The sequence below is a fragment of the Bos indicus genome, chromosome 17, assembly GCF_029378745.1.
Source record: "Bos indicus isolate NIAB-ARS_2022 breed Sahiwal x Tharparkar chromosome 17, NIAB-ARS_B.indTharparkar_mat_pri_1.0, whole genome shotgun sequence".
NCBI lineage: Eukaryota > Metazoa > Chordata > Mammalia > Artiodactyla > Bovidae > Bos > Bos indicus.
This window is the reverse complement of record NC_091776.1, coordinates 44,077,404-44,090,724: the sequence shown is the minus strand read 5'-3', so window position 1 is coordinate 44,090,724 and position 13,321 is coordinate 44,077,404. Positions and strand designations below refer to the sequence as shown.

Below are 13,321 nucleotides of genomic sequence, written 5' to 3'. Positions count from 1 at the left end.
AATGGAACAGGACCCTAGAGTCCTTACCCACCATGTCCTCTGCCTGCCTTTTGTCTGTGGAAAACTTTAGTCAAAGAATAAGTTTAATTGGAGAAATGAGAAATGCAGAAACAAAGGAAAACAGTCAAAGGAGATCAAATAATAATAATATAGTCATTAAGCATAGTCAAGGACCTTCAGTTCTTTCTCAAGGGCTATAGATAATATTCTGAATCATATCCCGGGAGCAGTCTTATAGATACGAAAAACACCAGGGTGAAAAAGTTAACTACATGATGACCAGACTGTACCCACAACATAATGGGTCCTGTTGCCACAGTGCTGAGAATTGGCCTCAAAGAAATGGGAACAAATGTACCCTGGAACTGAAGATTAACTGCACCTAAAGCAACCAATGGAGAAGGCAATGGCAACCCACTCCAGTACTCTTGCCTGGAAAATCCCATGGACGGAGGAGCCTGGTAGGCTGCGGTCCATGGGGTCGCCAAGAGCCGGACACAACTGAGCGACTTCACTTTCCCTTTTCACTTTCATGCATTGGAGAAAGAAATGGCAACCCACTCCAGTGTTCTTGCCTGGAGAATTCCATGGACGAAGGAGCCCGGTAGGCTAAAGACCATGGGGTCACAAAGAGTCAGACATGACTGAAGCGTCTTAACACTTACGCATGATCAAAAATGAAAAGGACTGTGTGCAGATTATGAAGGAAGCGCCCCCTGTACCTTACAGCTCAGCCACAAAGCGTTTTGCAACAGGAAAGAGCACACCTGTCCCTCAGGGGGGCGCGCCGCAAGCCCCTCTGGGAAATGTAGTTCTAAAGCGAGTGGGACTCTGGGAAATGTAGTTCTGCGTGGACACTGCCGAGGCCCAGCCGCGTCCGCCTCGGTTCTGTAGACCAGAGGGGTAAGGTTGTGGGGGGCTGGGGCTGGGGCGGGGACGGGGCTGTGGGCTGCTTGTGGCCTCTGCGTCCGACTGGGGCCGTGTGATGACCCCGGCGCGGACCGGCCTGGGGCGACGCCGGCGTGTGTACGAACCAGCTCCGGAGCCGGGAACTGGGGGAGGCTCGGAAGGATTTTCCTGCTGCGCAGGCTTCGATTCCGGTGCAGGTGCGGGGGTACGTTGCGGGTGAGGCTGTGGGGGAGGGGCATAGGGCGGCATAGGGGGCGGGGCGGCGCGGGGTAAGGGCTAGAGGTGGCAGAGCAGAGCGGAGCGGGAGGGAGCGGGATGAGGGGCAAGGTTTGGAGGACTGGGGTCTGTAGGGTTGGGTGTAAGTGTCGGTGGTGTGGGAGTCTGGAGGGAGATTTGGGGGTCCGGGAGAGGCCTCCGGTGGTGGTGGGCGATGAAGGGACTGTGAAGCAGACCATGAAGCTGATTAATTTGGGGGTCACTTGAGGGTTGAGATATTGGAATGTCTGTGGAAATCAATAATTTGGGGTTAGGAAGGGATGAATTGTTGTGAAACCAGTGGAGGGAAGGATTTTTTTTTTGGAGGCGGGGAGCGGGGGCGGCGACAGCAGGCGCTGGGAGAGAGGGAGCCCAGAGGTCACCCTCTGGAGTGAATGAAGGGCTGCTTGGTGTCACTGTGCACTGGGGAAGTGGATTGAGGGTTTGTAGGAATAGTTAAGGCTCTAGTGATCCATGATTTGGGTGCCTTGGATTGGGGACTGGACCCAAAGGGATGAATGATAAGGCCCTTGAGGGGAGTCTGTTTGGGCAGCGTTGAGAGGGCTCCGAGTGGTTGAACTGAGGATTTCGTTGACAGGCCTTTTGGTTGCTGCAGTGTTAGACTTTGTTCCCTGTGCTCCTGGAAAACAGAAAGGTTAAGAAGTCTTCCCCTTCCCAGGGTTCAAGGAAACACCTTCTTGCAAAGAACCCTGTTCCCCTCACAGGACTCTCTTGTTTACCTGTGACAAGGCCATGGATAAATATGATACCAACTCCTCTCATCCTTTACCTCATCAATGATTAGCTGAACTGTTTGTCCTCACACATCAAAGCAGTTATTAACCAAACTTCTTTGGTTCAGCTTCTCTTCTTCCCACAGTTTCCTGAACTTTGGTGCACTGCAGCTTGAGCAGCCTTACAGCCCTGACACCCCACCCCACCACCCCCGGCCGCCCGCCCATTGAGAAATGGCCAGCCTCTGGTGAAATGTCCTGTCATCTGCCATCTGGTCACCCTGCCCTTTGATCCGGCATCCTGACACCTTGCCGAAATGCTTCTACCTCTTAGGGCCACAGCGTTTTCCCTACTTCAGCACCCTGCACCACCCATGATAATAAATTCTTGGAGTGAAATATTTCTTTGCCAAGTCTGCATTTTTTAAAAGATTCACTTATTTATTTTGGCTGTGCTGGGTCTTCGTTGCTGCATGCAGGCTTTCTCTAGTTGTGGCAAGTGGGAGCTGCTCTTCAGTTGTGCTCAGGCTTTTCCTTGTGGTGGCTCGTCTTGTTGTGGAGCCTGGGCTCTAGAGCACATGCTTCATTAGTTGTGGTGTGTGGGCTTAGTTGCCCTGAGGCATGTGGGATCTTCCCTGACCAGGCATTGAGCTGGTGTCCCCTAAATTGCAAGGCAGACTCTTTAACGACTGGACCCCCAGGGAAGCCCTTTATTTGTTTTGGCCTGACAGTTTAGTGGTAGCTTTTTTAGTGGAGGGGAGTGACTAGGGTGGCCCGGGCTGGTGAGTGGTCTGGGTCTGTGTTTGGGGATCTGGTGACCGAGATGTCAGGTTGGGGGCTGTGTATCAGTGTTGGGGGTCTGCGCTTAAGTTGATAGGTGGCCTGTTGGGGGTTATGAGTGAGTGGAAAACGGGGATGGTATTTGGCATTGTTGGAGGGGCTGGGGGTGTTGGTGTTTGTATGGCTCTGGAGGCCCTTGCAGAGTGATGAGCTGTGGGGATATCAGCAAGTGGTGGGTGAGCACAGGGTGGACTAGAGAGTGGATATCAAGGAGGTGAGTGGCTGGCAACCCTATGTGATGAGGGGCTGGGGACCACTGTGGGGGTTAGTGACGGGGGCTAGTTTAGGTGGTAGGTGGTGATGGGATTTAGCAAGCCTGCACCTGTGAAGGTGAGTGGGTGGGTACCCATAGAAGGGAGTGATGGGAGGTCTGCAGGTGTCCTTTGGGACTCAGCATGTGAGATTCCAGTGACAGTTTCTAGTCAACGAGGAGCCTGGAGATTTTTGAGTGGGATTTGGAGGAGCCAGTGATGGGGTTTCTTGGTGACACTGAGAAACCTGTGGGAATCGGAGGTAAGGGGCTCTGGGATTGTAGTCAACTAAGGGGTCTGTTGGGATACCTGTGGCTATGCGCAGGGCTGAGTGAGGGAGAGCCTGCTGTGACCAGGAGCAAACGGTTCTGTACTGTCTGATTGGGGATTAAGCTGTGGTGAGAGACTTTGGGATTCATTGATTCACATACTTCTGTGGATTGGTTTTGTCACTGGTTGTTGGTGATTGGGAGCTTTGCAAGAAGAGTGTTGGGGACCCACAGTGTGTCTAACTGATGGCCCAGACACCCTGGAGGGATGGTGGACACGTGAGGGTCAGTGGTTTGTGTTCAGTTATTGGGGCTGGGGAATTCTCAGGTGGTCAGTTAGTGTGATTGAGGTGGTCTTTGGAACGTGTGTTTTAGGGGCTGTGGGTGTTGGTGATTGCAGGGCCTGTGAGCGTGGTGTTTTGGGGTTTGGATGGATCATGTGTGGGCAAGACTCTCAGGTTGTGACCTCTGTTCAATAACTATGTTGTCTTTTGTTCTTTAGCCCCTCTCATCCAGCACCTGTGTGGCCTTGTTGGTGAGTGATGGCTCCTTTTACTTGAATGTTTTCTTAAGAATTCTCAGTGACCCCATTGACTCTGAATCCTCCCACTTGTGTCTGATGCACCTACATGGGTGTGGTTGGCCTATGGCCTTCCAAAGGGGGCTCTACCTCCTCAGGGCTCAGCTAAGAGTCATCTCCAAGGAGTATCCTCCATGTACCCACTTGTCTGTCACATTTGAAGTTTCTTCTGAGCTCTCTGACAGTCAGAAATTTTTTTGATGTTTGTATCCCCCCTGAGAGGGCAGGGATCATCTGTCTTATTTTGTGGTCTCTCCCATGTGTCCAGAGCAGGGCCCAGTAGTAAGAGACCCTTAACAAATTGTTGCTTTCCTGAGCCATAAATGAGACTGTGAGTGTGTGTGTATGCACTGGGGTGTGTGTGTGTGTGTGAGAGAGAGAGTGTGAGCATGAGTGTGTGAGTGAGAGAGATCTGATGTGGATGTGAGAACAGAGTGCAGGAGTATGTTGGATCCTGGGGGAGAAACAGAGTGACTGTTTTGTGTGTTAGTACAGTCAGCACGTCCCCTTTTCCAGAGAAGCTGCAGGAGGGCTCCTGTGCATCAACCCAAAAGGGGTCCAGATGAGATAGATGCTTCCAGGGCAGGTGGGCCTGCATCTCAAGGAGCCCAGGTTTGGAAAGCATTGACTCTGGAGTCTCTTCCCTCAGCCTCCTAGACCACTGGGACATTCCCTTGCCCAGGAGCCCCAAAGAGCTCCCTGCATGTCCCAGGAGGAGGTGCTTTTCCCTTGGGTGTCACTCTCTGCTCTCAAAGGAAGTTTTTCTTGAGAGACCTGTTCTCAAGCACCACGCTTTTCACACTGGACTGAGGAGAGTCCAGTCTCATTGGGGGACATTGATCTTTGTGTCCGCTGCACCCACATGTGGGCAGAACCCATGGCATTACTCTCCCTTCCCACCAGTAGGAGTTCTTCCTGCCCTGGATGCCCTTGTTCTGCCCTCTACCACTGTTTCAGTCAAAATTCAAAATCCAGTCTGTCTTTCCAGCCTCGCTGGTTCTTGACTCACTGCAGGTCCTCTCTGTACCTGGTCCACACTGGGACCTGCCCTCCCTCCCTGGCCTGTGTCTTCTCTTGATCTCTCAAGGCCCTCGATCGACGATGCTGGGAGCTGGTTTGTGGTCTGGCCGGCATTGAGCAGTGTTCCTGGGTTTCCTTTCTCTTTCCCTTGCCGACTGAGCAGTTTGGGGCTCCTAAGCAGGTGGTGATGAAAGCAGACTTCCTTTGTCTGATTCCAGCCCTCAGCCCAACCCTGAGGGTGGCAGGAAGGACCTCAAAGGGGCCAATGTTCTTTCCACTCTTGTTAGTGGCCCTGGAGCAAAACCTGGCAGTGTGCTGACACCCAGGCATAACTTTCTGCCCTCACTTGTGAAGGATGAGTCCACACATCTCTCTCTCTTCAACTGGGACACTCAGGATGCCTCCTTCCCCTTCCCGCCATTCTTAATAGAACAACAGGCTCCTGCTCTGGATCTCCTGTAGGAATTATGTTCTCTTCTTTCTCAGTTTACTTTCTGGAAAAGTGTCCATTGATTGTCCATCACATCTGGTCTTCCTTGCAGCCTGTTAGCCTTTGGGGACCAAGCCAGGAACACGAACATCTCAGCGGGTGCCCAGCAGTCACTCCCAGACCACAGGTTTGGACCACAGCACTGGACAGATCTCAGTAAGGAGACAGAGTTTGTCCCTCGTGTCCCCAGGTTTACCAGGAACTGTGTTTTTGGACACTTCCTTTCAGGTGTACCCTCATGAAGGAAATCACATCCCTGTGTGACCCCGCCCCTGTGGCGTCCTTGGCTCTGATCTGGTGTCTGGCTGATGTCAGTGACCTGGCTCATGAGTGGTGGAGAAATTGAAAGTGTAAGTATTTGTGTGCATGAAGATGTAGTATTTTATTTGTGATCATGCTGATCTTAACTGTTGGTCCATCTATTCCGATAATTCTGCCTAAGGTGATCTCTGTTTTACAGTTTGTGATCTTTTAAAAAGTTTTTAAAGTAGTAGTTGTATTTATTTATGTGGTTATTTGATTCTTTGTGGATACAGTTTAACAAACCAATCCAGAAAACTTCTCCACAAAAATAGAAGAGAAAGAATAGTTTTATTATTGAATAAAAATTAAACCAGAATGTGATGTCCACTTTAGACAATCTGCTAAAAATATTGCAAGAGACAGGAAGAGATGGTGTTCTTTTCTGTAGCCATGCAGGTACAACCTGCTAGACAGACCTGCAACACAGTCTTAAGGGATCATCTGTCACACACAGTTCATCCTAAACTTACCTGATAGTTGGAATGGCTACTGTTTTAGCTACTTGCTTTCACCCAAAGGAAAAATACACTTCTCATGTCTTTATGATGGGAGTTAATTTTCCAGCTTGGACCTGGGTGCCACAGTCAGGCCAGTCAGGCTGCTATCCTCCCAGAGACCAGGAGATAGGGATGTGTCTACCTGGATGATTTCAGAGACACCTCCTAGGTCCATAAGAAAGACACTGATGAGTTATTAAACTTAGTTTTAGAAAAGATTTACGTACATCCCAAAGGGGCAGAGAAAGATTTTGTAATTACACGTTTTCTACAGTAAATGCTCTTGAAATAGGGATCTGAGGGGTCTTTTTCTTTTTGTTCACCCTCACAGACTCTGAGCTGGATCACCCTAAAGGTGTTATCTGTCTACTCTCCTGCTCCAGTAATTGTATTAGAGAAGGGCTGAGACCAGGCCTTGGAAGCAGAGGGGAGGGAAGGGGCCCCAGGGCCAGCAGTGTTGACCTCAGAACCATTGGATAGCCCCATATCACCCCCTCTGCAAGCAGCTCTTCTGAGCAGGGACCAGAGACCTTAGAAAGAAGCAGGCTGTGGAGCAGTTTCTCTAGGGTACATGGGAAGGTGGGAGATGCAAATGTCCCTGAAGGCAGCTGGGAGCCTTGCCAGTTCTATGATGCCTAAACTCAGCAGAGATTTTGATCTGTCTCCTGTCACCCCTTGGGAGCCCATGGCCTGGGCTGTTGTGCTGGTTTCTGAGGGAGGAGCAGGCAGTGTTTGCCCGAGCGTGAGGTCAGAAAGAAAGGATGGTAAAGGTTCCTTTAGGCCTCTCTTCTTGTGGTGTCTACTCTGGGTTGTAACCCTGTGGATCAGCTGCAAACCCACACCCAAGTGTCAGCTTCCCCAAGGCCTGTCTCCCCTGAGGTCTCATACCTTCTTTTGGCCATTTCTTTTAGTTCCTCTGATCTATGCTTTCCTTTGGCTCCAAGACTGATTTTGGAGTAGAGGGCCAGCACCCCAGGATGCTTCTCCATCTTGATCTAAAAGCTCTTTCCTGTCCCCTATCTTGCCTGGAAGTGAGTTGCATTTTATTCTGTAGCACCAGTGCCAGGCATTTCATTTAAGTGCCCTCGGGAAAAGATGCTGCAGGGTCAGTGAGCCAGGACTGTCTTTCCAGACTTTATTGCTGCCCCTGCAGAATGGTTTCAAGTGTTAGGCTCCCCTGGAGCCTTTGGTTGAACCAACAAGGCAGGTGGCTCCCGTCAGGCATTCCCAGGTGGGAGCTGGGCTGCAGAGCACAAAGTGTGCTGCAGGCCTGGCCTGGCTGTGGTTGGCTCGATTGACATGTGCCAGTAGCTCACTCTCCATCTTGTTCCTTAGCGCTAGCAAATAGCCCGTCTGAGTTCCCAGTTATAGAGAACCAAGATTGAGGTCCCCAAATGAATGACATCATCTCAAATAAGATTCCCATTGCAACTCTAGGCCATGGGTCTCAGGATCAAGACTTGTGTGAGATAAGAAAGAAGAGGCCTCAGGACTTGGGGTGCATTCCTATCTTTGACCAGAGGTTCAGAGTATCAGGACAGAGAGAAGTCACAGAGAGAACAGATTTTCCAGAACTGGGGAAGATGATGAAGTCACAGGTAAGTTGTTTGTCCTCCAGTCGTTTTACCTGTGGGTGGATGAGGCTTCCAGGTATTTCTTTTTTTTAAAATTTTTTTATTTTTAAACTTTACAATATTGTATTGGTTTGCCAAATATTGAAATGAATCCTCCACAGGTATACATGTGTTCCCCATCCTGAACCCTCCTCCCTCCTCCCTCCCCATACCATCCCTCTGGGTCATCCCAGTGCACCAGCCCCAAGCATCCAGTATCGTGCATCGAACCTGGACTGGCAACTCATTTCATACATGATATTATACATGTTTCAATGTCATTCTCCCAAATCTTCCCACCCTCTCCCTCTCCCATAGAGTCCATAAGACTCTTCTATACATCAGTGTCTCTTTTGCTGTCTCGTATACAAGGTTATTGTTACCATCTTTCTAAATTCCATATATATGCGTTAGTATACTGTATTGGTGTTTTTCTTTCTGGCTTACTTCACTCTGTATAATAGGCTCCAGTTTCATCCACCTCATTAGAACGGATTCAAATGTATTCTTTTTAATGGCTGAGTAATACTGCATTGTGTATATGTACCACAGCTTTCTTATCCATTCATCTGCTGATGGACATCTAGGTTGCTTCCATGTCCTGGCTATTATAAACAGTGCTGCGATGAACACTGGGGTACACGTGTCTCTTTCCCTTCTGGTTTCCTCAGTGTGTATGCCCAGCAGTGGGATTGCTGGATCATAAGGCAGTTCTATTTCCAGTTTTTTAAGGAATCTCCACACTGTTCTCCATAGTGGCTATACTAGTTTGCATTCCCACCAACAGTGTAAGAGGGTTCCCTTTTCTCCACACCCTCTCCAGCATTTATTGCTTGTAGACTTTTGGATCACAGCCATTCTGACTGGCATGAAATGGTACCTCATAGTGGTTTTGATTTGCATTTCTCTGATAATGAGTGATGTTGAGCATCTTTTCATGTGTTTGTTAGCCATCTGTATGTCTTCTTTGGAGAACTGTCTATTTAGTTCTTTGGCCCATTTTTTGATTGGGTCATTTATTTTTCTGGAATTGAGCTGTAGGAGTTGCTTGTATATTTTTGAGATTAGTTGTTTGTCAGTTGCTTCATTTGCTATTATTTTCTCCAATTCTGAAGGCTGTCTTTTCACCTTGCTAATAGTTTCCTTTGTTGTGCAGAAGCTTTTAAGTTTAATTAGATCCCATTTGTTTATTTTTGCTTTTATTTCCAATATTCTGGGAGGTGGGTCATAGAGGATCCTGCTGTGATGTATGTCAGAGAGTGTTTTGCCTATGTTCTCCTCTAGGAGTTTTATAGTTTCTGGTCTTATGTTTAGATCTTTAATCCATTTTGAGTTTATTTTTGTGCATGGTGTTAGAAAGTGTTCTAGTTTCATTCTTTTACAAGTGGTTGACCAGTTTTTGACCAGTTTTCCCAGCACCACTTGTTAAAGAGATTGTCTTTAATCCATTGTATATTCTTGCCTCCTTTGTCAAAGATAAGGTGTCCATATGTGTGTGGATTTATCTCTGGGCTTTCTATTTTGCTCCATTGATCTATATTTCTGTCTTTGTGCCAGTACCATACTGTCTTGATGACTGTGGCTTTGTAGTAGAGCCTGAAGTCAGGTAGGTTGATTCCTCCAGTTCCATTCTTCTTTCTCAAGATAGCTTTGGCTATTCGAGGTTTTTTGTATTTCCATACAAATTGTGAAATTATTTGTTCTAGCTCTGTGAAGAATATTGTTGGTAGCTTGATAGGGATTGCATTGAATCTCTAGATTGCTTTGGGTAGTATACTCATTTTCACTATATTGATTCTTCCAATCCATAAACATGGTATATTGCTCCATCTATTAGTGTCCTCTTTGGTTTCTTTCACCAGTGTTTTATAGTTTTCTATATATAGGTCTTTAGTTTCTTTAGGTAGATACATTCCTAAGTATTTTATTCTTTCCATTGCAATGGTGAATGGAATTGTTTCCTTAATTTCTCTTTCTGTTTTCTCATTATTAGTGTATAGGAATGCAAGGGGTTTCTGTGTGTTGATTTTATATCCTGCAACTTTACTATAATCATTGATTAGTATTGACTAATCATTGATTAGTTCTAGTAATTTTCTGGTGGAGTCTTTAGGGTTTTCTGTGTAGAGGATCATGTCATCTGCAAATAGTGAGAGTTTTACTTCTTCTTTTCCAATTTGGATTCCTTTTATTTCTTTTTCTTCTCTGATTGCTGTGGCCAAAACTTCCAAAACTATGTTGAATAGTAATGGTGAAAGTGGGCACCCTTGTCTTGTTCCTGACTTTAGAGGAAAGGCTTTCAATTTTTCACCATTGAGGATAATGTTTGCTGTGGGTTTGTTATATATAGCTTTTATTATGTTGAGGTATGTTCCTTCTATTCCTGCTTTCTGGAGAGTTTTTATCATAAATGGATGTTGAATTTTGTCAAAGGCTTTCTCTGCATCTATTGAGATAATCATATGGTTTTTATTTTCCAATTTGTTAATGTGGTATATTACATTGATTGATTTGCAGATATTGAAGAATCCTTGCATCCCTGGGATAAAGCCCACTTGGTCATGGTGTATGATCTTTTTAATGTGTTGTTGGATTCTGATTGCTAGAATTTTGTTATTGATTTTTACATCTATGTTCATCAGTGGTATTGGCCTGTAGTTTTCTTTTTTTGTGGGATCTTTGTCAGGTTTTGGTATTAGGGTGATGGTGGCCTCATAGAATGAGTTTGGAAGTTTACCTTCCTCTGCAATTTTCTGGAAGTGTTTGAGTAGGATAGGTGTTAGCTCTTCTCTAAATTTTTGGTAGAATTCAGCTGTGAAGCCATCTGGACCTGGGCTTTTGTTTGCTGGAAGATTTTTGATTACAGTTTCAATTTCCGTGCTTGTGATGGGTCTGTTAAGATTTTCTATTTCTTCCTGGTCCAGTTTTGGAAAGTTGTACTTTTCTAAGAATTTGTCCATTTTTTTCACGTTGTCCATTTTGTTGGCATATAATTGTTGATAGTAGTCTCTTATGATTCTTTGTATCTGTGTTGTCTGTTGTGATCTCTCCATTTTCATTTCTAATTTTATTGATTTGATTTTTCTCCCTTTGTTTCTTGATGAGTCTGGCTAATGGTTTGTCAATTTTATTTATCCTTTCAAAGAACCAGCTTTTGGCTTTGTTGATTTTTGCTATGGTCTCTTTTATTTCTTTTGCATTTATTTCTGCTCTAATTTTTAAGATTTCTTTCCTTCTACTAACCCTGGGGTTCTTCATTTCTTCCTTTTCTAGTTGCTTTAGGTGTAGAGTTAGGTTATTTATTTGACTTTTTTCTTGTTTCTTGAGGTATGCCTGTATTGCTATGAACTTTCCCCTTAGGACTGCTTTTACAGTGTCCCACAGGTTTCGGGTTGTTGTGTTTTCATTTTCATTCATTTCTATGCAAATTTTGATTTCTTTTTTTATTTCTTCTGTGATTTGTTGGTTATTCAGCAGCGTGTTGTTCAGCCTCCATATGTTGGAATTTTTAATAGTTTTTCTTCTGTAATTGAGATCTAATCTTACTGCATTGTGGTCAGAGAAAATGCTTGGAATGATTTCAAATCTTTTGAATTTACCAAGGCTAGATTTATGGCCCAGGATGTGATCTATCCTGGAGAAGATTCCATGTGCACTTGAGAAAAAGGTGAAATTCATTGTTTTGGGATGAAATGTCCTATAGATATCAATTAGGTCTAAGTGGTCTATTGTATCGTTTAAAGTTTGTGTTTCCTTGTTAATTTTCTGTTTAGTTGATCTATCCATAGGTGTGAGTGGGGTATTAGAGTCTCCCACTGTTATTGTGTTATTGTTAATTTCTCCTTTCATACTTGTTAGCATTTGTCTTACATATTGGGGTGCTCCCGTGTTGGGTGCATATATATTTATAATTGTTATATCTTCGTCTTGGATTGATCCTTTGATCATTATATAGTGACCGTCTTTGTCTCTTTTCACAGCCTTTGTTTTAAAGTCTATTTTATCTGATATGAGTATTGCTACTCCTGCTTTCTTTTGGTCCCTATTTGCATGGAAAATCTTTTTCCAGCCCTTCACTTTCAGTCTGTATGTGTCCCCTGTTTTGAGGTGGGTCTCTTGTAGACAACATATGTAGGGGTCTTGTTTTTGTATCCATTCAGCCAGTCTTTGTCTTTTGGTTGGGGCATTCAACCCATTTACGTTTAAGGTAATTACTGATAAGTATGATCCCGTTGCCATTTACTTTATTGTTTTGGGTTCAAATTTATACACCATTTTTGTGTTTCCTGTCTAGAGAGTATCCTTTAGTATTTGTTGGAGAGCTGGTTTGGTGGTGCTGAATTCTCTCAGCTTTTGCTTGTCTGTAAAGCTTTTGATTTCTCCTTCATATTTGAATGAGATCCTTGCTGGGTACAATAATCTGGGCTGTAGGTTATTTTCTTTCATCACTTTAAGTATGTCTTGCCATTCCCTCCTGGCTTGAAGAGTTTCTATTGAAAGATCAGCTGTTATCCTTATGGGAATTCCCTTGTGTGTTATTTGTTGTTTTTCCCTTGCTGCTTTTAGTATTTGTTCTTTGTGTTTGATCTTTGTTAATTTGATTAATATGTGTCTTGGGATGTTTTGCCTTGGATTTATCCTGTTTGGGACTCTCTGGGTTTCTTGGACTTGAGTGATTATTTCCTTCCCCATTTTAGGGAAGTTTTCAACTATTATCTCCTCAAGTATTTTCTCATGGTCTTTCTTTTTGTCTTCTTCTGGGACCCCTATGATTCGAATGTTGTAGCGTTTAATATTGTCCTGGAGGTCTCTGAGATTGTCCTCATTTCTTTTAATTCGTTTTTCTTTTTTCCTCTCTGATTCATTTATTTCTGCCATTCTATCTTCTAATTCACTAATCCTATCTTCTGCCTCTGTTATTCTATTTGTTGCCTCCAGAGTGTTTTTAATTTCATTTATTGCATTATTCATTATATATTGACTCTTTTTTATTTCTTCTAGGTCCTTGTTAAACCTTTCTTGCATCTTCTCAATCCTTGTCTCCAGGCTATTTATCTGTGATTCCATTTTGATTTCAAGATTTTGGATCAATTTCACTATCATTATTTGGAATTCTTTATCAGGTAGATTCCTTATCTCTTCCTCTTTTGTTTGGTTTGGTGGGCATTTATCCTGTTCCTTTATCTGCTGGGTATTCCTCTGTCTCTTCATCTTGTTTAAATTGCTGAGTTCGGGGTGTCCTTTCTGTATTCTGGCAGTTTGTGGAGTTCTCTTTATTGTGGCGTTTCCTCGCTGTGTGTGGGTTTGTACAGGTGGCTTGTCAAGGTTTCTTGGTTAGGGAAGCTTGTGTCGGTGTTCTGGTGGGTGGAGCTGTATTTCTTCTCTCTGGAGTGCAATGAAGTGTCCAGTAATAAGTTATGAGATGTCTATGGTTTTGGAGTGACTTTGGGCAGCCTGTATCTTGGATCTCAGGGCTGTGTTCCTTTGTTGCTAGAGAATTTGCTTGGTATGTCTTGCCCTGGAACTTGTTGGCCCTTGTGTGGTGCTTGGTTTCAGTGTA

At 44.9% G+C, this 13,321-nt stretch overlaps 2 protein-coding genes across 21 annotated transcripts in view; one reads left to right on the top strand and one right to left on the bottom strand.

The window, feature by feature from the left end:
- LOC109571051 (zinc finger protein 26) overlaps window positions 1-748 on the bottom strand; it is a 70,830-nt gene extending 70,082 nt beyond the window's left edge. For 2 of the 3 annotated variants that reach the window (XM_070769236.1, XM_070769235.1), the window contains exon 1: window positions 723-738. Coding sequence is in view for 1 of the 3 variants with exons in the window: in XM_019977189.2 (XP_019832748.2) it covers window positions 666-669 (4 nt within the window). In the remaining 2 variants the exon portion in view is untranslated. Of the gene's footprint in view, window positions 1-665 lie in introns of all 3 variants that reach the window. The other variant, XM_019977189.2, reaches the window with a different exon arrangement.
- Window positions 749-839: 91 nt separating this feature from the next.
- ZNF605 (zinc finger protein 605) overlaps window positions 840-13,321 on the top strand; it is a 32,292-nt gene continuing 19,810 nt past the window's right edge. The window contains exons 1-6 of one of the 18 annotated variants that reach the window (XM_070769255.1): window positions 927-1,114; window positions 3,761-3,793; window positions 5,401-5,475; window positions 5,577-5,698; window positions 6,480-6,503; window positions 7,586-7,746. In XM_070769255.1, the coding sequence (XP_070625356.1) occupies window positions 7,732-7,746 (15 nt within the window). In that variant the 5' untranslated portion in view covers window positions 927-1,114; window positions 3,761-3,793; window positions 5,401-5,475; ... (1 more) ...; window positions 6,480-6,503; window positions 7,586-7,731. Of the gene's footprint in view, window positions 904-925; window positions 1,115-1,213; window positions 1,237-3,015; window positions 3,252-3,760; window positions 3,794-5,400; window positions 5,476-5,576; window positions 5,699-6,479; window positions 7,747-13,321 lie in introns of those variants that run through there. The other 17 variants (XM_070769254.1, XM_070769251.1, XM_070769250.1 and 14 more) reach the window with 17 other exon arrangements.